This window comes from Manis pentadactyla, chromosome 2, assembly GCF_030020395.1.
Source record: "Manis pentadactyla isolate mManPen7 chromosome 2, mManPen7.hap1, whole genome shotgun sequence".
Classification (NCBI taxonomy): Eukaryota; Metazoa; Chordata; class Mammalia; order Pholidota; family Manidae; genus Manis; species Manis pentadactyla.
In genome coordinates this window covers 195,873,200-195,900,822 of record NC_080020.1, presented here as the reverse complement: position 1 = coordinate 195,900,822, position 27,623 = coordinate 195,873,200, and the positions used below count along the sequence as shown (strand labels likewise).

Here is a 27,623-nt window from a genome sequence, read left to right as displayed (position 1 = left end):
TTGTTTAATCCCACCGTCATATTTGAATGATAGTCGTGCTGGATACAGTATCCTTGGTTCAAGGCCCTTCTGTTTCATTGTATTAAATATATCATGCCATTCTCTTCTGGCCTGTAGGGTTTCTGTTGAGAAATCTGACGTTAGCCTGATGGGTTTCCCTTTATAGGTGACCTTTTTCTCTCTAGCCGCCTTTAACACTCTTTCCTTGTCCTTGATCTTTGCCATTTTAATTATTATGTGTCTTGGTGTTGCCCTTCTTGGATCCTTTCTGTTGGGGGTTCTGTGTATTTCCGTGGTCTGTTTGATTACTTCCTCCCCCAGTGTGGGGAAGTTTTCAGCAATTATTTCTTCTAAGATACTTTCCATCTCTTTGCCTCTCTCTTCTTCTTCTGGGACCCCTATAATACGGATATTGCTCCTTTTAGATTGGTCACACAGTTCTCTTAATATTGTTTCATTCCTGGAGATCCTTTTGTCTCTCTCTATGTCAGCTTCTATGCGTTCCTGTTCTCTGATTTCAATTCCATCAATGGCCTCTTGCATTCTATCCATTCTGCTTATAAACCCTTCCAGAGTTTGTTTCATTTCTGCGATCTCCTTTCTGGCATCTGTGATCTCTTTCCGGACTTCATCCCATTTTTCTTGCGTATTTCTCTGCATCTCTGTCAGCATGTTTATGATTCTTATTTTGAATTCTTTGTCAGGAAGACTGGTTAGGTCTGTCTCCTTCTCTGGTGTTGTCTCTGTGATCTTTGTCTGCCTGTAGCTTTGCCTTTTCATGGTGATAGGAATAGTCTGCAGAACTGGGACGAGTGACGGCTGGAAGGACTTCCTTTCTTGTTGGTTTGTGGCCCTCCTCTCCTGGGAGAACAGCGGCCTCTAGTGGCTTGTGCTGCGCAGCTGCGCGCAGACAGGGTTTCTGCTTCCTGCCCGGCTGCTATGGAGTTAATCTCCGCTGTTGCTGTGGGCGTGGCCTGGCTCAGGCAGCTACTCCAAAATGGTGGAGTCGCGTTGGAGCAGGAGCTGCTGGGAGGCTATTTATCTCCGTAAGGGGCCTCCCTGCTCCCTGGAGCCCAGGGGTTAGGGTGCCCAGAGACCCCGGATTCCCTACCTCTGGATTAAGTGACCCGCCCTGCCCCTTTAAGACTTCCAAAAAGCACCCGCCAAAACAAAACAACGACCACAAAAAAAAACAAGAAAAAAAATTTTTTTTAATTAAAAAAAAAAAAAATTTTTAATTAAAAAAAAAAAAAAAGGTGGTCGTTCGTTTTTCTTTATTCTCCGGTGCCAGCCTCAGGCCTCTGCTCACCGGTCTTTCTGCCCTGTTTCCCTAATATTGGGGTCCCTGTCCCTTTAAGACTTCCAAAAAGCGCTCGCCAAAACAAAGCAGCAAAAAAGCAAAAAAAAAAAATGGTCGCGCGCTTTTCTTATGTCCTCTGTCGCCCAGCCTCCAGTGCCTGCTCACTGTTGTTGCTGCCCTGTTTTCCCAGTATCGAGGGCCCTGCACTCTGGCCCGGATGGCTGGGGCTGGGTGTTCGGCAGTCCTGGGCTCCGTCTCCCTCCCGCTCTGCCTGCTCTTCTCCCGCCGGGAGCTGGGGGGAGGGGCGCTCGGCTCCCGCGGGGCCGGGGCTTGTATCTTACCCCCTTCGCGAGGCGCTGGGTTCTCTCAGGTGTGGATGTGGTCTGGATATTGTCCTGTGTCCTCTGGTCTTTATTCTATTAAGGGTTGTCTTTGTTATATTTTCATAGATATATGTTGTTTTGGGAGGAGATTTCCGCTGCTCTACTCACGCCGCCATCTTCCGCCCCCTCGTAAGTGTATGTTTTAACTATGTTAGAAACTGCCAAACTGTTTTCCAAAGTGGCTCTACCATTATGCATTCCTGCCAGCAATGTATGAGAGTCCTAATTGCTCTCCATCCTTTGGTTATTTAAAAACATATATTCTTTGAATATAAAAGTAATACATACTATTGAGGGAATTATGGAAAATATGGAAACACTGGCAGAAGGAAATAAAAATCACCTAGTTTCATTACCTAGAGATAGCTTCTGTTAACATTTGAAGCTTGAAGCTTCTACAAAAACGAATAGTTTTTATGGTTGTTTTCCATAATCTCTGAGATTTTACTCATCCCCAATAGGAACATTGCCATAACTAAGTATCTGCTAGCTTGACATAGTTCTTTTCCACATTTGATACTTAATCATATAAAGCCTTCTACTATTTTTCGATCTCTTTCCATGTGTCTATACTGTATTCTCTTAAGTAGATATCAAAGCAAGAACCATATTTAATATTACCTGAGAGTCTATACTACTGTGTGCAGATTTGGAATACAGTATGTACCCATAAAATATTGGGTTAATCGGTTGATGTTTCTAAGACATTTCTTGCTTCTGTCATTCAGAATATATGAAAACCCTTATTTAGTTAGTTTACCTGTTATACATCACTGCTACCTGGAGTAATTAATCTTAAATAGAAGCAGGAAAGTCTGGAGGTCAGGAATCAGTTGAACCTACATGCCAATTCTAGCATGAACTAGACACAAGGTATTTCATCTCTCCAGACTGGAAAGAATGGGGAGTGCATGAATAGTAAGATAGACATTATATCAGACACTTGTGTGCCGTGCTGCACATCCTTTTGACCCATCTTTTACTCTAGCTGTTACCATAGCAACCAATTACATGCAGATTTAATTTGGCAGACACTGGTCTCAGCTGTATTAGGTGTCTCTCGTTTTCTGTCCTGGACTTCTCTGCCATCTCTGAGTGGGACACTTACAGGAATCTGCTCAGCCATTCTGAGGCATGTGCAAATTGGGAAGTGCAAGTGAGTGAGCACCCCAGAGGGCAACTCTTGACTAATGGTGAACTCTCTTCAATTCTATGGGTGAACAATTCCGAATATATTCTAAGTGACATCTTAGAGGGGCTCTAGCATAATCCCCAATTTCTTGGTGGTGATCAGCTGATAATACATTCTTGAGTTGGCTTTCTGTCTTTTCTTATTTTTTTCTTCTCAGGCATCCAATCTCTTTCTTTGGGTTTGGATGTAAAAATAAATTACTTGCATGTAGGGATTCACTCAGACATATTTTGGAGAACCTAGGCTAAGACAGATAACAACCTGTGCTGAATTTCACATTTTACATAGATTAACTGATGGCTCCTTTCTCCCTTTACTCCAAGTCTGTCTCTAGTTGCTGCCCAGCCTTTTTTCCCTTTCTTCTTTTACAGTAAAATTCTAGAAAGAGTTGTCTACAAATGCTCTCTTCATTTTCTTATATCCCATTTTCTTATATCTCTCTTCATCTCGACACCAAAACTACTTTTGTCATGCCCAAATCCATCAACCCACAACTAGTAAAATTATGAATAATTTTAATTATCATTTTTTAGATCTTTCAGGAAAAATCAGTCCACTTGCTAGTCTCTCCCTTCTATTGGTGTCTGTCGTATCGCACTCCTCTGTAATTCCTCCTCTTTCTCTAAGTCCTTCTGAGCTTTGTGTTGTTGACTCCCCTCCTCTATCTCTACCCTGAACCTTTTGTCTTCATTCTCTGTAATCGTGCTGGGAAGATCTCATTTCCCAGGCTTTAAGTACCAGCAATGTGGTGACAGCTCCTAGAATCACAGTTCACTTCTGACCTATTCAGTCTGTCTCTAGCTGAAGTTCACATATCCTTCTGAATGTCTCCTTGACATAGGAAGCTAAACTTGTCCCCTTGATCACTGCTACCAAACAGCTTTCCCTCAATTCCTCCTCTTAAATAGCCCTCCCATCTATCAATTGTTGGAAATGGGACAGTTAACTGGGCTTCTTCACCCTCTCCCCACAACATCCAATCCATCTCAAAGTCCTCTTAGGTTCCAAAATATTTCCCAATTCCATACAACTTCTTTCATCTGTGGCACCATTCTAGAACCAGCCATCATTATCTTTCCTCTAGATTTCTGCAATAGTCTCCTGCATTCCATACATTTAATCTTGTCCTTTTCTAACCCATTCTTCATACAGCACACAGAGCATTCTTTTAAGAAATATAAATCAGATTGCTTATTATTTTTCTTTAATTCCTTCCCGTACTGAAATCTATGCTCCTTCCTGCCCACTCTTATACCCTCATCTCATGCCATTCCCCCAGTACTCTTCAGCACCAGTGACTTTCTCTCAGATCATCTCTGAGTATTTGCACATGCTCTATCTGGAAAGCTCACCACCCATTCCTCACTTGGCCAACCTCAGCTTATCCCTCATGGTTCAGTTACACATGCCATTTCTTCAAAGAAAGTTCCTTGGCTGCTAATCTAAATTAAGTCCCTTGATTTTTTCCCAGTGTAATTTTATCCTTTTTTAGAACTTTGTCTTTTTAACCCTGGTCAAAATTCTGAATTATACATTACTTTGTGTTTACTTATTCAATGTCTGTTTTTTCAAATTGTGAATGGCATGAGGGAAGAAATCCCTTTTTTCCTGAAAACTCAATGTTTGCACACTGGTGGCACATATAATGTGCTTGCTATTTTTCAGGCCAAGCAATGTGCTATGTGCTGTGAAGAGATGAGCACAAAAATAGAAACATTCACTACCTGTGTTTATCACACTTAATGGGTTTGACATATGGATAGCAACCTGGCTCTCTTATCGAATGAGAAAAAATTTTATATAATTGAAGGAGAGAAGAATGTATGATTATCAATGAAAATGGTACTAGTACCTTATTTAATATCAATAACATGAATTTCCAAAGCCACTGTACTTATGTGATATCCATATATGTCCGTAGAAACACTTTGAAGTCTTTAGTTTCTATAGAAAAGAAAACTCTCAGCAAAAATGGCTAGAATTATTCCAGTAGTGCTAAGCTTAAGACATTTAAAAAGATATAGTGACCATCTAGTGAGATGGATTATTGGTGATAACTCTATAGCTGACTCTTCATAACCCCAAGATAACTCAGGAAATGGAGTTCAGTGAACACTTAGTTTTCAATTCATTTTTCCCCTTTGGTCAATAAATTCATGTCTGATGGAAGCTGGAAGTGGGTAATCAGCTAGGAGTTCTGTGTCTCAATGGGTTTGCTTTGGTTAAATGACCTTTGGCTGCAAAATTATTTTGATTCACTCAACCATGATTTAGTATCAAACACAGGAAAAGGCTTAAGGGTAAAATGTCAGCAAATTTAAGTTCTTCAAATCTTAAGGATCTTCTAAAGAAAAGTAACTGGCCTGCCATTCTACCCTTCCAACAATCAGTTTTATATTTTGAGCTGGTGTTAATACCTTTCATACCTGACTGTCCTAACCTTTAGGTTACACTAATGAAAATGGGCACACCTTCTGTCAGGATGAATTTACTGAAGTCTCTTCAGTTGTTGGGAAACAGTTCCATTATGTCCTATGACCTAACAAGATAATACACTTACATTTTATAAGCAGGTAACCCCACAGCTCTAAGGCTCATTGTCCTAAGCATGATTAGTTCTTTCATTAATCTTCAAGAGTGCTGGTGGATTGTTTTTTCTTACATTAACAGTGTGTGTGCTTACTTGCATTGCATTGGACTTAAATGCCTTCCTTCCATACAACCTCTGTCCCATCCAAGAGAGGATGCCAAAGACCATACCCTGTCTTCAGGAAGCTTGCAGATGAATGGGGGAGTTGAGACTAGTTCAGGTGAAATACTCAGAATGGTCTAGTGCTAAACTCTATTGACTGTCAATGTCTCGAGAGCTCAGAGGATGGGAGAGCAATGTGGAATAGTCATGGAGCACTTTTTATAGGAAGGAGGGCAAGCCAGATTCCTGGAGAGAACAGAGCTTACTGGCCTGAACTGAATAAGTGAGTGTGTATAGCTAAACCACAGAAGGGGTGCAGGAGATGGGGCACAGAGGAAGAACTAAGAGGGAGAGAGAAGGTTCTCAAGAACCTTTAAAACTAGATAAAGAAGTGTGGGCTTGATGAATAAGTGATTGGAAGCCAATCACGTTTTTAGGTGCCAAATGGGGAAGTAAGACTGGATACACCCTGCGCAGAGGTGGCCTTTTTGTTTTCACCATCCCATAACCTAAAGATGTCATAGTGGTTGTCAGGAGGAGCTGAAGTGTGGTTCTTGAGAATATACTACATAACCCCCTTCACTGAGCAAAGTCAGAAGGGACAAGACATCCCTCATCACACAAGTTAATGTAACTTTTTATTTCTGTTCCATCCAAAATCCACCCTGGCAGGGAGTGATGAGACCGTGTGAACTAGTTGTTATAGTTTGTGAACTAAGGCAGAAACGGAGTGCATACCGGGGCTCTTTGAGATGCTTTAGGCAAATCTGACTTAGGTAGGGGATGCTGCCATTTGTGAGTCCAGGTTAGGGGGTCTATCATATTTGCCAAAGTACATTTCCTAGTAGCCAAGGTTGAGAATTTGAACTTGAACTCCTTTTTTTTTACCTTCCAGTTTGTTTCCCATGATAGAGAATTTATACCTAATTTGAGTCTTTTTCTTATTTTTTTTACATTTTAGATTATATTTTGTAGTCTCCTAGACAAAATGAACTCCTTCCTCCTGACCACTCTAGAAGTAGTTAGTTATCCAATGATGGATAAAGAGAAGAGTAGACTTTAATTAACCTATGAAGAGACTCTTTACCTTATGGGGCTCGCTGATATTGAAATTTCTTATTAACTATGGATCCTTATTGACTGGGAATTTTCATTTCTACATACACCATTATAAAAGATGATAATATGTACTTTCCAAATCATTAAGTAAAGATTTGGCTAGGTGTGCAATCATACAATCTTGGAGTTAGACAGGAGTATGTCTAAGAAGCTGTGGTACAATGGAAAGGGCCTCAGTTTTAAGATCAGGCACCTTGGAATTGCCTTCCCTCTTACTAGCTGATGATACTGAGCAGTTTACTTGCCTTTTCAGAGCCTCCATTTCTCTTTCTGTGAAATGATTTTGTATAAGGAATTATAAGAGACAGTAGGAGAGGCTGGTTTCCTGTCTCCCTAATTTCATGACTTCAGAACTGGGACTATTTTACTCATATTCAGTTTAAACTTGCCTCTGTCTCCATGGAAACCAACTCGTTAGCATTCGGGGGGAATTTAATGAGCCCAGGGGCAGGATTTTTTGAAAAGCTCAGCCCTGTTAGCCTGGCTGAAGATTCTATTTTGACCTAATATCGTATTTTGTACAGGCAGGCTGTCAAGGCTTGTAGCATAGCTTCAAAACTAGCAGTTCTGGTGCTAGAGGATCTGGGTTCAAGTTCTGACTGTACCACTTTTTAAGATGTATGGCTTTAAGGGGTTAGTTGAAGTCTCTAGGACTCAGATCCTTTATCTTTTACCAGGGGAAATTGCAAGATTTACCTTACAGGAAACCTTGGCACTATGTCCAGGCAATGCTATTGTTGATCCTCTAGGCTTTATTCCGGTTACCATAATTGAGACCCTTTCTGATTTCCTGGGTCCCCTGGGACCTGGACCATGTCTTACTCCTCCCCAGTTCTCTTGCGTACTAAAATGTTTCCATGTCTGGATCCCTATTGTCCTGTGGATCCTCCATGATGCCTGAGAAGGCTGGTCTGTTACCAGCTGCCTGAAACTCCTTATGCTGCTGCAGCCACTGCAAGACACAGCTAACGTTCTCAGATTCCTCCTGCCCCTTCTCTAATTTCTTCCTGCTGCTTCTGAGATATTAAAAATGAGGAGGAAGGCAGTGGCATTTGAAAGCTCTTCTATGGAGAGAATTTGGTAAAAAATGCATGGAAATGGTTAATTTATTGCTGACAATGAGACATGTCATCCTTTATGAAAACTCTCATATTGTGTATTTTCAAAACAAGGAAATTCAACTTTCTAACCTGTGTAAGGTTTTCCATTGGTTTTGAACACTTCCATTAGAAATATAAAAATGCAACATATTTCAGGTTTATAAGGACATCTGATTGACATTAGGGAAGAAAATTTACTTTTTTCTGCATTTCATAAAAATATTTGCCTAAAATATAGGGTTGAACACTAAGTGTGATGACTCAAGTGCAGCTCTAGGCCTCCTGTTAGATCTACTTATTTTCATAAAGTTTTGTTCTCAGCTTTGACAGCATTGAAATCGAGGATTGATATGACCTATAAATTGCTTTTCTCAGTGTTAAACTAAAGATTAAAAAAATGAATACATTCTTTGACATTGCTTTCGCTAGGATATTATTATTATAATATATGTAAGGAGAGCAAGATAGGCTTTTTATGCCATATGAAATATGTAATAAGACAAGATGTAAATATAAAAACATACTATTTATCTTTATTTCATGCTTTGAAATATTATTTCTTGTGTATATTTTGTAAGGCACACATTAATTCTACAATTGTACATGTATCTACTTTATAAATAACTTATTCTGGGACATATGGTCTATGGTCTTTCTCTTTTTTTTTTTTTGCATATGGGGTAAGAACTCAAGACCTTATTGACCAAACACATAGGAAATTTTGCTTGGGAAGAGAAACCTGTGAATCTGAAAGGTTGCCAGCTGGAAATGGTAATAGATTTGTGTTGTAATGTTCTGTAAAGTAGGTATAGGATTAATAATAATGATGGCCAACATTTATTGAACATTTCCTATGCACCAGGCACCACACTAAACACTTAACATTGATTGTTTTATTTATTTCTCTCCTCTACCTTAGGAGATAGGTATCATTGCCATCCTTACATCAGTGGAGGAGCTCCACTGAGAGAGGTCCAGTAACTTTCACAAAGCCACACATAAGGAGGGCACAGCTAGGAGTTGAATCTGCATCCTTCTGACTTTAAAGTTTTTGCTCTTATCTGGCTTACCATAATGACTGATTCTCATTCATTATGAAAGTTGCCCAACAGAGGAATGGATTATACTGCTAAACACTTGGCTCCTTACCTCTGGAAATGTATACAACTAACTATGTGGAAAGATTCTTTATGAGGGGTGTGATATTATGCTTTATAGTAAGAAATTCATATTGGTCTTTGTCTCTCTTCCTGGCACAGAACTTCCCGGTTGGTGAACATGTGGAGATTTGGGGAGAATAGAGGGCTTGCAGAGGGTCATGGAGACTCTGAACACTTTCCCCATTCCTTGCACTATGCACCTCCTGCATCTGGCTGATCCTGAGTTATATCCTTTTATAATAAGCCAGCAAGCTAGCAAGTGAACTATCTCAGTTGTGTGAGCTACTCTAGCAAGTTAAGTGGATCCAACGAAGGGGTCATTGCAACCTCCAGTCAATAGCTGGTCATCAGAAACACAGGTGATAGGCTGGACTTGCCGTTGGCATCTGAAGGGGGTACAGTCTTGTAGGACTGAGTCCTTAATGGGTGGGATCTGATACTATCTCCAGGTGGCTAGTGTAGGACACCTAGGTGGTGTCCGAGAACTGCTTGCATGTGTGTGTGGGAAAAATCCACACATTGGAATTGGCTGCAGAATCGAAGGGGCAAGTAGAATTTTGTGACCTTTAAGATGCCTTCCAACTTAGAAACTTTGAGCATTTCTCCAGAAACACTATTTCCAGAGGATATGAATGCTTTGTTTACAAATGAAAGGCTACAATGGTCAAATAAGTTTGGGAAATGCTGGATTAATAAGGTTAAGCAATTTTTTTCTTTCAGGATTCTCAGAGTCTTTACCATGGTATTATTCATTATAAACTTTCAGTAGAAGGAAATATTGTGCCAACTTTGCACAAACACATTGACCTTGAACTCCTTGTTTATTGTAGAGTATCTCCTGACTTTGGTGTTTTCTAGTTCAATCTTGGAAGCCCTGCTAGAAGCTAAAATATGTATGTTGATTTACCCTAATTCTCTGAAAATGCTGGTAACATTTAGGACTTGGTTGGTAAGCAGTCTTCTAGGTATGCTATTAGCACCCTCCATTCCTCCACCATGGTGTAAATCAGGAAGTTCACAGCACAAAAATCAGACCCACGATGGTAAAAGGGCACGCTTGTTCAGAGAACTGAGTTCAATTTGTACTAGGATCTTCAGGCATTTTAGGATGGTCCCCTTTAGATGACATCTGGAGAGGTAAGGCAAGGGACTCTGAATAATTCCCTGCAGTTGTATGGAATATGTCAGTCACAGGTAGGATGCCTACTCTTAGCTCAACAATTAACCTCTCCGCGTACCATGTCTGAGTAAAAAGAAGTCATGTTCTCTAATGACAAACTTAATCAAGAGGGAACTTAACTGAAGAGAAATTTTGACAAAACAAGTCTGCATGTAAAAAAAAAAAGTTTGTGACAGGCTACACGCAGTTCTTGATATTATCTGTCCTTTCATTTTGGAGCTTGCTGAAGGATACCTTCATGACTAGGGCAGATCACAGTGTACAAGGATGTTAATGCTGGAGTTTTCCCTGAGACACTGAGGTATGAGAGACTCTACATTCCAGCTTTCTGGAAACCAATTACACAGTTCTTAATCTCTCATGGAAATTGGGCATGAAAACCCAGGTGTACAGACCTTGTGAGAAAGATTTCTGGAGACAGCAGTGAATTTGCCCTTCCCATCCCCCCACTGAGGGGAAGGGTGGGAGCTGCATATTGCTTCACTTAGGTTGAGAGAGGGACTTTAAGAGGGACCACATGGTAAATTTCATAGCTGTCTTCTGCTCAGGGGACACAGGAACCAGTGTCTGACTTGGGCCCAAGTGAGAGGCTGGCTAAAGTGGCGCTAGGCCAGAGGACTACTCTTTGGGAAGTAACTGAAGTCCTGGGAACTGGTTATACAGGTCGCAGTTCTGACCCAGACTTCTCTCCTAAGAGGAAAAAACTGGAAAATGACCTTGCCTTGTATTTGTGTAGCACGTATGACTGACGACGTTTTGTATTATCCCATTTGACTTTCATAGTGAGTTTCTAACATGAGCATAATTATCATTTCCATTTTACAGCTAAAGAAAGCAATGTTCACAGAGAGTAAATGAATCACTCAAATTTCTAGACTTGAACCAAAAAGAATAATACTTAATACTTACCAATTATTTTACCACCTGTTAGGCACCACTGTAAAGGCCTTACCTGTACTGAAGTCATTTAACCTGCCCACAACTCTGTGAGAAGATACTGTCACTAGCTCCATTTTATAGGTGGAAATCGAGGCTTAAAGGCTTTCAGTTAACTTGTCAGCCAGGAATGGGAGTGCCAGAAGTGGAAGAAGTGGGATCTGAACCCAGGCACTCTGGCTCCCATGCCTCTCAGGGATGTTCTGCCTATTGCACCACATTGGCGACATGAGGACCTCAGAACCTAAGGATCTCTCTGGGTTAGAGTCACGTCTGACAGAGCATTGCCAAGTGGCAATCTTTTGGGATCTCCTTGGATGCTGATGTAAGAATAACTTTAATCAAACTACCAATTTGTGGCAAGCAGTTACTTTTAAATTACATAGGGGAGTCGCAGAAGAGTTAATATTTTAAACAGTTTGCACACCCTTCCCCACAACTCATTTCTAACATTAATTATTTAGAAAGCTATTTCTTAGGTACACTCAACTTAGCCTGAGTAGATGATCACAGGTTCTAAATGGCAAACATTAATAACGTGTCAGTATTGTGCTCATAACACTGGGTACATTTATATGGGTTTCATCCATCCTGTACACCTGCCAGCTGTGGTGTGCTGGAAAGTAGGATGAACTGGGTTGGAGTCATCTATTCCTGGCTTCAGACTATCAACTATATTCTCTCTGAGTTTCAAAATCCTCATCTGTAAAGTGGAGAAAATACCTGGCTCACTGTTTTGTAAGACTGGAAGCTGAAATGAATTGCATGAAAAAAATATCTAATTAAGGGTTTGCCATATAGTAGATGTTCAATAAATACAACTTTCCCTGTCCTTCTTGCCCCAAGATGACTTCCTAATCCCATTTGGTGAGTTTGGACATTCAGTCAGCTCTCTGAATCTCAAGTTTCCCATCTGTAAAATGGAACCATTGTAATAAATATCTCACAGGGCTTTTGTAAGACTATATAAACGAATACAACTTGAAAGTACTTTCTAAATTATGATTCCTGTTACCCATCCCTATATTATCCAACAAGGCCTCATAAAATTAGCATTTCTTGCACTTATTGCTACTTTGAATATTCAAAGAGACGCCCTGTCTCATCTTCTCCATTCCCTGTCCTTCTGTGTAACAGCCTTTGAAGGAGGTAGGGCCATTCTTTTTTCTCTCCATTTAACTTGAGGCTCATAGAAGAATAGTTACTTGCTTACAGTTTTTCACAAGCAGGACCAGGGCTGGAACCTGGCTCTGTGACTTTCCTATGAAAAGTTTTTCTTTGGCATCTGCCTGAGTGAATACATGTCCAAGTGGCTCCTGTGGTTTGGTGCTTGTCCAGGGAAACTGTGCTGGGTGAACTTTGTGAAAGAGGCTGCCTAATTTCTTCCCTTGTCATCCACCAAACATCCTGTTCTTTCTTCCAGGCCCTGCTACATTTGAATCCCAAACTGATGTGGGGGGGGCTCACCACCTCTTGAACTAGATACTTTGTGGGGTGTATGCTGTGGGTGAGCTGGTTCAACCACAGCAGAACATTTTTGTAGTATCTGCTGAAGATGAAAATATTCTTCTTTAGAGGATATGCACTTCAGTGCTCATACTCTGTAATGCCCCAAGATAATAAATGGGTCCCTCAACAAGATAATAAAAACAGGAACAGCTTCCCCTTCTTTACCCAGTGGAAAGGTTCAAACCCAGGCCTACATTTTTATTAAGGGTATACTGTGTGCAGACCTTGTTCCTGTTGGGGGGCCCAGAAATGAGCTGGACATAGCCCTTGTTCTAGATTAGAGGATAGGAAATCTTATGGTGACATCTCCTGCCATTTCATTGCTCCCAAGTCCTGAGCCAACTGATCTGGTTGGCTGGTAAGTCCCCTGGACTGCATTCCTCCTGCAACCATGCCACAGGGAAGACAACATCTTCCCAGATTGACAAGTCAAGAGTTTACGAGCAGTGAGTCCATCCCATTAAAAGGTGTCAAGTTTGTATGCTTGTGTTTTTAGCTTACAGCTAAGAACACACATTGTGAAAGATCATGTGGATGAGATGAATGAGGGCAGCAGGGAAAAATGGGTCCCTCAACAAGTATTAGAGTGAGGGGAGAACAGGTGCATGAGGGATCTGGGTAATAGCCAGGTGCCTCTAGAAGAAAAGATGAATAGTTGAACACCTATTTTTTGGGCTACTATGTACTAGGGACACAGTGATGAAGAAACCCTGGTCCCCACCCTGGTGTCAGAATATGGTAACTAGACTTCACTCCAACGTCTCCCTCTGTCCTCTCATTGTTCTGCCTGCCCCTGCTGCCTGTCACCCTGCCCAGCCTCCTCTGGCCCATCCCCGCTTCCAGGGGCTGCCCCATCCTCATGGAGATGGTAGCTGAGAGTTCCTGTGTTAATTTTAATCTCATGATGTGTGGCCTCTCCCAGGGATAATTGGAAGTCCACAATGGTCTGTAAGGACAAAAAGAACCCTAAAACCTCCCAACATTGGGGCCATAGTGGTGGGAGAGGCAGCAGTTCAATTCTTGCAGGGGTGGGGCTTTGCCTGCTGCTCTTCCGATGCTGAGTTGCCTTTCCTGCCTGAGGCAGGTCCAGCCGGGAATTTGCCCTCCCAGGCCAGCGCTGGTGGCTGCTGGGTGCTGTCTGCCTGTTTAGCCTCATCTCCATACCTCGTGCCTCTTGGCCTCCTCTGAGGCTGGCTGCGCTCATCTGTGAGGTGTGAGGGATGGGAGTGCAGGGATGCATCCTATGACTCTTCTGTAGCCCAGGAGTTGAGCTTCTGTTATACTTAACTTAAGAGTAATTTACAGCTGGTTTAAGTTTTTAATACACTTGAAGGATCTCAGCACTTAAAGGGTCTGCTTGAACCTGGGGTAGAGGAGTCTGGACCTGGGAAATAAAGTGGTCTGCAAGATGCTGGCTTTTCTTATCTTGCAGAGGGACTTTCTCCCTTTATACAAGGCCCTTCATGCTGGGTCTGCACATGCTGGACTCAGGATGGGCAGTGATACTGGGTACCCCAGATTCATGCAGATCACAGTTTAGAAAACATGCACTCGAGGGCTCTTAAAGCGTATTTTATTATTTCCATTTTGCAGATAAAGAAACTGAGACTTATGTCCATCACCGTTTTGCAGGGGGAGGGACCAGCAATGAGGAATAAATCAAGGCTGAGCTTCATGCAGTAAATCAGAGACTTGCTTCTCTCTGAACCCTCTCTAGACTTGATTTTACATATGATTTCTAGTGATGCCAGAGACAGGTCTTATTTCAAAATTAATGAGGTGAGGAAACATGTGCTTCATAAGAAGATGTATGTTGTGAAAAATAAAATTCAGAGACTCTCCAAGTGGGTGGAGTCCATGGTCACCTATGTGCTGTTTGAGTAGAACTTACAGGACTTTTCTCTCCTCAGAAACCCTCATGCCTGGGAGTCTGTTGTTATCAGTTCTTAGGTTTTGGGTGGCCTTTTCCAGGCTCCTCATTTAAAAATGCAAATCCCCCTAAAACCTGAACATATTGATGTGCATTGATGGATTAAATAATTGTCTTGCATATAGAAAAGACCTGGGTTACTTGCAGGAGAAAGCACACTCAATAGGGTAAAGGAATAAAGAGGAGAGGTTAGCAGCATGAAACATCGTTGTCTTTATGATCAGGCCCTGAGACAACAGAAGGTCCTTGCTTTCCTGGAGCTGACAAGCTCAGGCTGAGATCTCATCCTGAACTTTATTGTTCTAAAAGGAAAATCTGGCCATATTTTCCTAGTGTTGACTATGGCAGGCAAAGTTGGCTCTGCTAGGCAGATTACTGATAAAAGAAACAATTGTATAATTGCCATTGTGCTCAAACATCCTGTAGTCATGACAACATCCTTAGATACTTACAACACTGACAGCCAGAAAGATGGCTAATAATTTCTTCCCAATAATCGCAGCCTCTGTGTAACATGACTTCTGGCCCAGTCTGAATTCTTGATGAGTGCTGTCTGCAGGATGATTCTGTATGGGAGGTGCTTAGGGGAGGCAGTCGGGGGAAGGGAGGCGTTGGGAGTTACTGAAGGCGAGTGGGCAAAAATCACTGTGTTCATTTGGATCCATGTCTGAACTAGAGGTAAATCATATACCAGTGATTCTTTATAGGAAATGTGTCTCCCATTGAACCATCTCTTTCTGTTCCTCCAGGGGCCACCATTCCTATATCCCTGGATTATGGCACCTGCCCCTTAGCATGTCTCCCTTGAGTATAGTCCATACCCTGCTACTGGATCAACCTGCATTCCAAATCATTGTCATCCTGTCCCTCTGCTGCTCAAGAATTGCTTATAGCTTACTCTTTACTACTATGTTAGGCCAAACTCCCCTACCTTAGTTTTTTTTCCCAATCTTACCAAACCTAATCCATCCTAATATAGTCATATTCCTCAGCATACATCTTTTTAGTTGGGACTCAGTTTCTCCCCATCCTCTGCCTACTCCATGGTCCTTTTACATTATACGCTTAGTTACCTTTTCTCTCACAGGAAATTCCTTCTTTTCTGTCTTTCCAAATTCTGTTTATTCCACAAGTTGCAGCTAAGTTCTCCCTACCTAAAAGCTAAGAAGCTTTCCCCGGCTAGTCAGCTCAAAGCATTGGGTCAGTCCTCTCAGCTCTGACCGGTGCCACACAGCTCTGCAGATATGTTATTTTTAGGGGTTAATGGATGATGGCCGTTTCTCCCCGAAAGGCTGAGCTCCTTGAGTTTAAAACTGTCCATAGGTGTCCCCAATATCTCTTACAAGGCCATCCCCTCCATCTTTTCCCAACCATCTTCTCTAAAATATTACTCCCTACTTTTCCTGCTTTCTTTTTCACCATACCAGTACTTCCACCTGACATTGTCCAACATCGTTTGTCTCTCCACCCAGAATGTAAGTCCCATAAGGGCAGAGGCTTCATCTGCGTTGTCATCTTTTGTACGCCCAAACAAAATATCTTTTGTACAACGGCAAAGCCTGGGATGTAGTATGACCTCAATAAGTTATCATTGAATGACTGACTCAGTGAGTTCTTACTGACTGGTCAACTCACATCCAAACTGATGGAGGAGAAATGAGGAGGCATCAGTTCTTTCCACTATGCACGCGACGGCCATAACTTCCCAAAATGAACTCTCGCATGGCTCTTTTCCCACCTCTTTAGACAGCCAAAAATTGCCGAACACCGGAAGTATCAGAATAATCCAATCCAATCCTAGGGATTGCATGTTTCTGTCAGAGGAGCCCCCAACCAGGGACTACAGGCAAGACCAGCTTCCTTCTATAAAATGCATTTACTTATACTATTCTGCCTATTCCTTGGATTGCTGTGGGGTTCAAATGCAATGCACTGTGACAAAAAGCATTAAATTGTAAATCAACAGAAAAATAGGAAGCATTATCCAACCAGCTGGCAGTGTGAAGAACTGGAATTAATTTTGAGGTGGCACACAACTTTGACCACTAGCATTGAAAATAAACACTAAAAGGAGGGCTTAGGAGCCCTCCATTAGAACTCTGCAGGATAATGTGGTTTTGCCTGTTTGGAAGGGCCTTTTGGATATGTCAGAAGCTTAGTAAGAAAGTTACCTTTTTTGGTCTGAGAAACACAAATGATCTATTTCCATGTTTGAATGCTGATTGGTAGATTCTGTCCAAAAGACACAGTTAAAGAGGCCTTCCAAACCTCAGAGATACTGGAAGGTGCAAGAGAGATCACCACCACTACCACCATCATCAGCACTCAGTCAGTCCTTATAGCAGTCTCAGAAGGTGGGTATTTTTCTTCTTTTCTTTGAAGCAAAGGAGAGAACTGAGGTACAAAGAGATGAAGTCCCTTGTATGGTCTCCGTTAGCTAGCAAATGACGGGGTCAGGAATTTAATAAGAATTGCTAACCTTTATTAAGAATTTTCTAAATGTCACTCATTCTGCTCAGCACTTCATTTAAAACATTACAGGGGTGTAGGCAATATTACTTCTAGTTTACAGAAGGAAAACTGAAACTAGAGAAGTTAAGCCAATTACTCAAGGTCACACAACTAAGAAAGAGCAGGAGCTGAGATCTGAGCCTAGACAAGAGAAGAAGGCAGAGAAGAGAGAGAGAGACTTAGGGGAGCAGTGGGGAAGGAACAGCCTGAATTGCTGAGGTGAGTCTCAGTGAGGACTGTCCTGGGATTATCCTCGGCTGGAGAAAGCAAACGCATGGCTGCCATTAACAGGCATTCTAAGGAGGCCCAACGACCCCACATGTGAGTGGAACATGGTTGTGAGTTGGTGGCGAGGACCACCCACCTGTGCGAAAGGTTTACTGAAATGAAATTATGAGTAGCAAAGAGCAACATCCAGCTGCCTGAGAATTACATTGACAGGATGCAAAGGCAAGAAAATATTGTGTAAACCTTATTTACAGATCAATAGATAATCTTTCATACACAAAAGGTCAGCTCCAGGAAGGCAGAGCAGTGAAGAAATACTGCCTGCAAATATAATACTGACTTAAAAAATACCCACCCAGACGAATCCTTTGATGTATATTCTTCTAGTCAAAGTACATTTCTTTATTCGTGAGTGTTTCTTCTAACCACTTCAGGTTCCTCAGTAAAGTACTAAGGCAGTGATGAAGAGCACTGATTTCTAGTTGTCTTGAATTCTGTGCCATCAAAATGATCAGCATGCAATGGGATCAGCACTGAGAATTTCAGAACATTTCTAAGTGTGTATGTGCAGCAATTAGGATGCTCAAGTCAAATGGCAATGCACCCATAGCCCTTGTAATTTCCTGCTTTGGTGGCTGTGATTATATACATTTATCCTGGCTTAAGGAAATAAACAACTACTCAGTCCTATTGGTTCCCTCTGGGTTCTTTCATCCACTTTGTATTTCTTCTTTGCCTTAAAGCAAGGAGTTCATCATCCCAAAGAATATCTGAAATCATTGCTACCCACCTCTACCTGGTTGCGGGATTGTAAGGCTGTTTGCTGCTCAGACACAAATAAACATGGAAAGGGAAGGGAGCTTAACTGGGTTTTGTTTTTATGATATAATCTTTCAAATTAGAGGACCAACTATGAATTTAGATGGTCCCACTTAAGGGTTTGGAAAATATTTCAAAAGGCCACAGTCTGATCTCTGAATAGAGATATTGCTGGTAGAGGTGTGTTTGGAGTACAGACTTGTTCCAGTTCCCAGGGTGACCATGTGCCACATTCCAGGGAAGAGTGTGCAGCTGGGAAAGGCCCACCCTTGACAATAAGTCAAAAGGATTAAGATGGACAATTCTTTCTCTTAAGCTCCTGAGCAGCAGGCAGTGGATGTGAAAGGATTTTATACATTGTAGATTTGTGTAAGCATGTATTTTTTTCAGAGCAATCAAGGAGGATCCTTTAACAATGACACAATTCCTCCCAACTGCTTACAGATTTGTTTCTTTCCCCAGTTAGAAAAAAAAGTTTCAAATGTTCTGAGAATAATAACCTCCTCTTTGGAAAGGGTGCAGCTGGAACTGGCCGACCGGAGACTACTCAACACCTGAAAGTGAGAAAAGGACGCAAGGGGCAGCTGGCCTTGATGACAGACGACACAGATTTCAGCCTCTTCCAGAGTCTCAGCGGCTTTGTTCCCTCTGTTCTACCAAAGTTCCCATTCTTCCCTTCTAGGACTGTGCCTTCCATGCCCACATCCTCCCATATTGCTCCCCAGCCCTCATCCCCAGAGCAAGGGCTGAGGGTCCTTGTTAATAAGAAGGAAAGGCGCTGTCCATAAAGTGTGGGCCAATATTGGGTTCGATTCTGGATTTCTTGATTCAAACAATGATTCCTCACCCTTATTCACCTGCTCCCAGTCCACTTTTCTCACTATTGTTCATGCTATTATTATCATGGACTATAGAACATGTGTGTGAAGGGGTGGTTCTCTTGTTGGATTTATGCTCTGCAGGAGTGTTTTTTTATTAGCCATATGGGATTGTTTGTGAATAGGGGTACCCTTGGGGATTTCTTTGCATGTCCTGAGGTGCTTCTGTTTTGTTATTGAAGGCTCTGAGATCCCCTTTCCCACTTAGACTTTTCCTAAGAGGAAAAGGAGAGAAGCAGGAAGGGAGGGATGGCACTTGAGAGGGAAAAAGAAGAGAAGAAGGGGTGAATGACACCAACTGGGTAACAAGACTAATAATTTTATATTTGTATAGTTCTTTGTACTTTGTATATTAAAAGCAATTTACAAGTTGTTTTTTTACAGGCATAGTCTTATTTGTTTTTTACAACAACTCAACCTACAGATAAGGAAACTTATCTTAGAGAAGGTAATTGGCTCTCTAACTAAGAAATATCAGTGTCCCATCTGGAATCCAGTCCTTCTGACAGCATGTATCATGTTTTCCTTTTCTATACTTTTCCATTAAATGTACAGGCATGTCTCAAACTCTTCTTTATGAAATCATGCCAAACACTTTAGGTAAAAGCTGAAGGTCTTAGTGGCCACCATAACTCACTGCTCAATCCTTACTGGACTTTTTCTGAGGGTGGACTGGTAGACTTTGGTCAGTAAGAAATAATCATCCTATGTATACTTAGTATATTTATTAATGTTTTTGAGCACATTGTAGTTTATAAAATAATTTCATATATAAATCTCACTTCATATAAGCCATGTGCATCTTGCAAGCCCAGTGACTGGTCCAAGAGGAAATGGGTAGAGTCACGATGAAGTCCTAGATTCTTTATTCTGAGGCTCAAACCTTTCCCGGTACCCCATATTTCCTCTGCTGTTATGTGTCTAAACCAGAATAGCTTCTACAGAGAGGATAGCAAAGCCCATTTAGGGAGCCAAGACTCTCAAGACTGAAATTAGAAGAGATCATAACCCTGGCCACTGAGCATGGCTGGCTGCATAATTTGTAGGGAGCAGGACAAAGTGAAAAGGCAGAACGCCTTGTTCAAATTATTTAGACAGCAACCCCAGAAAATTAAACAATGTGAGGCCCTCTGAATGCGGGGCCCTTTTGAGCATGGAGTCCTAGGTGAACGCACAAGCTGCATGCCCATAAGGCTGGTACAATGAAGCTCTGACGTTACCTCGAGAGCTGGCAGACTTGTTTTCTTTCTCAGATCCTTCCCAGGGCTCCCATCAGAGAGGAAGTTTCAGACCGTATGGATTCTCTTCTGTGAAATCTTTTATTCCCTTAGTGTCCATTCAGAGAGCTAAGGTGCACAGTGGCCCACTGTTCCTTATTATACCTGCTAACTCCAGTTTTCATGGATCAAAATTTAGGGACAGAATCATATTACTAGTAGCTAATAATTTTTGAGCATTTACTATGTGACAGAGACTGTAGAAAAACTTTCTGCATACTTTAAATTGATTGCAGAGATGGCTATCTATCCTATCTGTGTTCTTCCCTGTATCCATCCATCTGGTATTGTGACTTTGCAGCTTTTCCCATCAAGAAGTATGGAGTCTGTTTCTCCACCTCTTGAACCTGGGCTGGCTGCTGAATACTCCAGCTGATAAAATGCACCAAAAGAGGTGGTGTGCTAGTTCAGGGTTTTAGGTCTCAAGAGGCTTGAAAGCTTCAGCTCTTTCTTGGAAGCCCAGGGCTTCCATAAGACCAACGCTATGTTAGCCTGCTAGAAATGAGTACTACTGAAGGAGAGAGAGCTGTCATCCCAATTGACACCGTTCAGAGCAGCCAGCCCGCAGCTGACCTGACAACTAATTGCAGTAACATGAGTGAGGCTTAGCTTGAGGCCAGGCAAGCAAGTCCAGGTCAGCAGAACCATTCTGCTAATAAACTCACAGACAGGTAAGAAATAATAAATAGTTGTTGCATTAAAACTTTTATGGGTAGGTGACTGTGCATTATTATGTTAATAGGTAACAGATACACATCATTATTATTTTTTCCATTCTCTTGACAAAGAAACAGGCTTTGAGAGGTTAAGTTCTTGCCTGTGTTTAGTAGCTAGTAAAAGGGCCCAGAAAGGTTGACTCCATGGCCCAGATTCTTATCTGTTATTTTGTGGGGCTCCATCATAGTACACAGGGTGCTGTCAAACCCTTGACTAATTTGAAAGCCACCTGAGTGAAAGAAGCTGTGTTTTTGCTGATGGGGATAGGCAGGGATGGAGCTCAAACACCAGGAATCTCTCTGCTAATAAAATACCATGTCTATTATTAACTAAAAGTTACAAAATAAAACACTATAATCTATCAAGGAAACAATGAATATATACAGAAGAGAGATGATGTCATTGAGGTCAAGGTCACAAATTAAATGCTAGCAGAAATTTTGGCTGCATCTCATTAATACTAAATTATGACAGTTCCACAAGAGGTCTGTGTGACAATCCCATTAGTGCAAATGGAATTCCTTATGATATCTGTTTTTGTAAGTGGAAACAAAATGCAATTATATTAGTGGAATTTGCTTATTAAACTAAGCTAAAATCCACCAGCAAATCTCTCTGCACCTCCACTTCTGCCCCATATCTTTGATACAAAGCAATTGCCCCCAGAGTAGCAAGTGGACATTTTGCTAAAATAGGAATACACAATATGATCATAGAGCAGACACCAGAATATAGAAGTTCTTACAAATATCGGAGGTTGGGAAGGTTCTGGAAGGCATCGGGGTTGATGTATAGCAAGTTGTTGGCCTTTTCAATTCTACTGTAAAAAAAGGAATGAACATGCATGTGATCTCAACAGTAAGGAATGCTGTACTATTCCTCACATTTTGCAAAAAAAAAATCATTCTCTCATCTATCCATCCCTCCATCTTTTCCATGAAAATTGAGCACGCATGCAGTGCCTTTTACTATACTGGACTGTCCAAATTAAATATCAACCCCATCCCACTAAGCTCTCATAACCAAAGTCCTCCTGGGACCTGTCCATCAGAGGCAAACAAAGTACTGGGTGATGAACCCTGAGCACAGCTGAGTCTTTAACCAGTAAGGATCTCCCAGGGTCTGAGGAGGCTAAGAGGGTGAAGGATGAGACTAATATGGGGAAATGAACTTTGGTCTGGAGACAAAAGAGAAGGCAATGGAAAACAAAAAGGGTATGAAAAGATGGGAGGGGAGGAAATATGGCAAAGGGTAAAAGGACAAAGGAAGACAAAGATTGGGAGAAAAACAGACATCTCTGGTTTTAACCATGAAATTCCTGCAGACAGTAGTAGCTGGGAATGTAGCTAGGATTCCTTTCATGGGGTGGACTGAGGCTGTGCTTGCACAACTCATGGGAAGTGGTGACTTTTGCCCAATGTCAGCCTGTGCCATGTCTTGATCAATAGTCTGGAGGTGAGCATGTTCTCATTTGGATTCCAACAGAGAGAGGCTGCCCTTCCCTCATCGTGCTGGATCAATGTATATTTGCAGAGATGCTCTGTGTTAATTACTTCCTCCCTATTTCATTAGCTTTTATGTTTCAGTAACCTGTAGCTACCCAGATCCAAGTACCAGGTAATTAATTATTTTAAGTGCAGTCAGTGCTATGTGGGGTGAGCACCTCTCCACGCATGGAAGAGATGAAAGACCGTTCTGTTAGCTCAGCTGCCCATTGAACTGCATAGGAGGATGCCTGCTTGACCCTGCTTAGAGGGCTGGCTGCTCTTTGGTTTATTTCTCTGATATTCCCTGTGGGTTCTGAGACCTCAGGTTTCTTTTTCCAACTAGGGTAGGGAGAGGCCAAGCTGAGAGAGAGAAGGAAGAAAGGAATAGGAGGGCAGTGGGGAGGAGGGAGGGAAGGCATCAGTTGCAGAGGTTTAATGATGACAAAGAATAAGGGTGGGGGGGAGTGGGTGGAAGGAAGGAAAAGGGAGGGAGGGTTTGCCCAGCTGGCAGACTATCTTTCGTAAATGAATTCATATATATGTATATATACATATATATGAATTATGCATGTGTATATGTGTGTATACACATATATATGCTTGGCAAATGTTAAAGTTTTTAAGAAAGATACAAAAGAGGATATTTATATTCAAGCACTTATTCTGATATGGATTTGGCTGAGTGACTTTAAACAGACTCACAACTTCTCTGTGTCTTTCATTCCTTCTCTATACAATTAGAAGAGTGGTTCATTGGGAATTTTGTGAGATGTTAATAAATGTTCCATAGAAGAAACCTTTCTAGTGGCATTAGTTGAGAAACCCTTAATGTAAGGGATTTTTTTTGGGTTAGGGTCAGCCTAAGGCATGACGTAGACCGGTGATTCATCATTCCTTTGAAGTTCTGTCTTAAAAATAGGGTTATTTAGGTGACTATGTTGGTTTAGGACTTAAGCATTCTTTGTCTACATAGGTTCATGTACACTTCTGAGGTCTATCTCCTGCCCTGGTTATAAAGTGACTTGCTTGCTTAGGGGCTGGAGGAAGATGGGGTAAAAACAAACCAAAATAGGAACCCAGCATGTAGGTTAAGTTAAAGAATGAGCTGGGTCTTTCAGCAGCCTGAAGTAAATTTTACAATGGCATGATCGACTTGATAGAGTGAAGACAGGATAAGACTAGGCTTTGGACTGATACCCAGATCATCAGGCAGAGAGAAACACGACTGTGCCTTTTGGGCTGACTTTGACATCTTAAAATGAAATTCTAGGGATCTGAGGACAGAGTAGAGCCAGGACCTCCCAGGAACATAAGCAAACTTTAAGGCTATTGCCAAGAACAGTCATGAGCAAACCCTGCAGTTCCTTGCTTACATTTCATGTAATTTAGGCAGGTTGGAGAACACATTTGCCTCTATCGCTTCCAAGACATCATTCTGTGATATCTCTCTGCAAAGAAAGAAGTACAATTCAAGTCAGTTCAGTTATACTCTGTAAATGGATTTAGGGCTCTGCACAGAGCCTCATGCTTACAATGATTCATGAGACAACACACAACTCTATTCCTGCCCTCAATGAAGTCAGCCATAGCAGACAAAACTAATATATTAGATGCTAATACTTAGAGAACAGTGAAAGAATAAGCCCATGATGATGGCTCAGTTTAGAGGTCATTCAGTCTACAGATGTAGCCGGTGAGGCTTGATTAAAGACATTTGGAGAATATGCAGAATTCGAACAGATTTGTAAGTTCTCTAGACAAGGGGTCCACAAACTTTCATTACAGCCAGATAGTAAAAATGTTTTTGGCTTTGCGGGTCATTTGATTCTGTTTTACAAATGTCAGCTGAACTGAACTGAAATTGTAGCATAAAAGTAGCCATAGATAACATATAAACAAATAAGCATGACTGTGTTCCAATAAAACTTTATTTATAAGAATAGGTGGCAGACAGGTTTTGGCAGTATGGGCTATAGAACAAGAAGTCATGTTCTTTTCTCTGTTAATCTGGCTTTAGAAGTGGAGAACCTCTTTTCAATAAACATGGACTTAAATATACCTTTCCCATCCATATCATTTCCCACATGTGGATTGTTTGTGCAAGACCTTTGGCATTAATGTTGTCCTAGCCTAAAATACCCAGAAAAGATTCTTTAGGTCCCATCTTTTTACCTCGTGGAGAAATCTGAGGGCAGTAGAGAATGAAGTCCACTAGGAGAAACCCAGAGCTTATGAGGAGAGAGGGTGGCTTAATCAGTTAATGTTTATAAAGTGGCTCAAGATGAAACGTGCTATTATTAGGCCTCCTGAGGAAGACTCTTATGCAGTTTTAATGAAGCAGCTGGAAGTGTCTCAGGAAATCTCACAGGCAGCATGAATTCAAATTGGCTGAGGCAGAAGCTCTATCTGCTGGCCTGGGACTTAGCTGCAGAGCTTTACAAAGGCTCTTGATCAAGGGAAAGGCCTGGAGGTCAGGGAGAAGGTCTTGTGGGGGAGGGTAAGTGTGATTATGAGCAGCAGCCATCTCAGTGAGGGGAGCTGGTGGCATCTGGGGCTTGTCAGTGGTGGCAGGGTCATTTCTCACAAGGCTCCACGAGTGAGGGGGCAATCTGTGAGAAAAAAGTGATGCTTATTTTATGATAGCATCTCTTGAGATTCATTTGGTAAATTTAAGTGTTCATAATTTTCACAATTGAACATTGAAAAGGGTAGTTGTATATGTGTGTGTGCAATAGAACAATGTTGCCATTGGTTGTTTATTTTCCTCCCCTGTCCTGCAAATGGAAGGAGTTCTGGGAGAAACAGGAATGAGAAGGAGTAGGAAAGTAGATCTAGAAGAAAAAGACATTTATTTGAACACCTAATGGAGTTAGTGGAAGAGTTTCAGAGATCGAGAATAAGGAGGGAGCAGAGAACTAGATGACAGAGAGGGTTTAAATGCAAATGGGGCCATATCGTCAAAAGCTATTTCCAGGTTCACATAGTTGCCACGAGGGTTGGTCACCACTCGTGGTAATCTCAGCCTAATATTGCCTACAACTGTTCTTAGTAGAAAAGTGTAGAAGTTTCTCCTTACCTGAATTCATGTGCTGGGAGTTTCTTAATTTTTTTGGATAAAGAGAACTAAAAATTATTAGAGCAAACAAGCCGAGAGACACTTCTGATTTATTTCAGAAGGTAGTTCATATTTTATGGTTTCAACTTCAAAAACAGGAGAGTGTGTTGGAGTTGGGTAGGGTTGGGGGAGCCTTTGGCTGGATGAGGATTTGGGGAAGGTGAACGGTGTGCAGTAGTGGAAAAGCACCTCACTGAGGAATTTAGGGATCTTGTTCCAGTCCAAACCAGTTATGACTCTAGTTATTTCTATTACCATTTCTTATGTGTCTTCTATTTACCAGCCACTCTACACATCTTCTCTCCAGTCCTTCAGACATGCCTGTGAAGTTGGTGCATTGATCTCCATGTAATAGACAGCCCTACTTGTATGCAGAACCAGCTCTAGCTGCCTGCAGGGCTGGAGCACATTTTTCTACATGCCCTGTCTGCCAGGCCACACTGGGCCCAGTATTTCCACTCCTATGTATTTACTCAGGAAAAATAAAAATTTATGCCCTCGCAAAGACTTGTACACAAAAGTTCATAGCTGGTTTATTTGTAATAGCCAAAAACTGAAAATAGCCCAATGGATAAACTATGGAATATCCATATAATGGATGCTACTCATCAATAAAACAGAACAAAGTGCTGATACAACATGTTTGAATCTTTAAAAAATTATGCTGAGTGGAAGAATGCAGACATAAAAGAATGCAAACTGTATGATACCATTTATATGAGGTTCTAAAACAGGAAAAAACTAATCTACAGTGACAGAAATCAGAGTACTTGTTGTCGGGGGCCTGTATGGAGGTTGCTAAAAGGGAAGAGGCAGGAGGAAACTCTGGGGTGATGGAAATGTTCTATATCAAGATTGGGGAGATATTAACATAAGTGTATAAATTAGGCTAAATTATTGAAATTTAAACTTAAAATGGGTGCATATATTTTATTGTATATAAAATATACTTTCATAAAGTTATTTGAAAAATGACTTTAATTCGAAGAAAGGAGTAAACTCCAGTTCGTTTTGTTTTGAGAACTCTAAATTAAGAGAACTAATGGAAGAATCTTAGTCATGTTGTCTGGCCAGAAGGTGGTATTCAAATCCCAGCTGCAGCCTGATGATTCTAAGGTTCCTGGCCCTCTTGGCTGCCCCTTGCCCCCATCTGTAAAGGGAATAGTTGGACTAGATCTCAGTTTCTCAATTCTAGCTGCACATTAGAATCTTTTTTTTTTTTGAGAGGGCATCTCTCATATTTATTGATCAAATGGTTGTTAACAACAATAAAATTCTGTATGGAGAACTCACTGCACAATCATTAATCCACCCAAGCCTAATTCTCAACAGTCTCCAATCTTCTGAAGCATAATGAACAAGTTCTTACATGGTGAGCAAGTTCTTACACACAGTGAATAAGTTCTTACATGGTGAACAGTGCAAGGGCAGTCATCACAGAAACTTTCGGTTTTGATCACACATCATGAACTATAAACAATAAAGTCAGATATGATTATTCGTTTGATTTTTATATTTGATTTATATGTGAATCCCTCATTTCTCCCTTATTATTATTATTATTATTATTTTAATAAAATGCTGAAGTGGTAGGTAGATGCAAGATAAAGGTAGAAAACATAATTTAGTGCTGTAAGAGGGCAAATGTAGATGATCAGGTGTGTGCCTATAGACTAATTATTAATCCAAGCTAGATAAGGGCAACAAAACATCCACGGATACAGAAGATTTCTCTCAAAACAGGGGGGGTGAGGTTCTAAGCCTCACCTCTGTTGATCCCCAATTTCTCCCCTGATGGCCCCCTTGAGACTGTGCCTGTCTTAGGTTGTTCCTCCCTTGAGGAATCTTACCCGTCTCTGGCTAACCAGTCATCTTCTGGGGCCATACAGGGAAATGTAAAGTTGGTAAGTGAGAGAGAAGCAATATTCTTTGAAAAGGTTAGCTTTTTACTTCTTTGCAGATTTATGCCCTGTGGCTTCTATGCCCAGCATTTGTCTTGAGGTATCTTTACCACTTGGAAGAATTATGATACTTGGTAAATTTGATATGAGGCACGAATTCTATTTAAGGGTTGTAATTAGGAAGGAAGA

At 41.4% G+C, this 27,623-nt stretch overlaps 1 protein-coding gene across 1 annotated transcript in view; it reads right to left on the bottom strand.

The window, feature by feature from the left end:
- FSHR (follicle stimulating hormone receptor) overlaps nt 1–27,623 on the bottom strand; it is a 176,490-nt gene that overhangs the window by 31,307 nt on the left and 117,560 nt on the right. Inside the window, exons 3-4 of the mRNA XM_036926066.2 lie at nt 23,792–23,866; nt 21,677–21,751 (exon numbers count right to left, since the gene is read on the bottom strand). Of these exons, the coding sequence (XP_036781961.2) occupies nt 21,677–21,751; nt 23,792–23,866 (150 nt within the window). The remainder of the gene's footprint in view (nt 1–21,676; nt 21,752–23,791; nt 23,867–27,623) is intronic.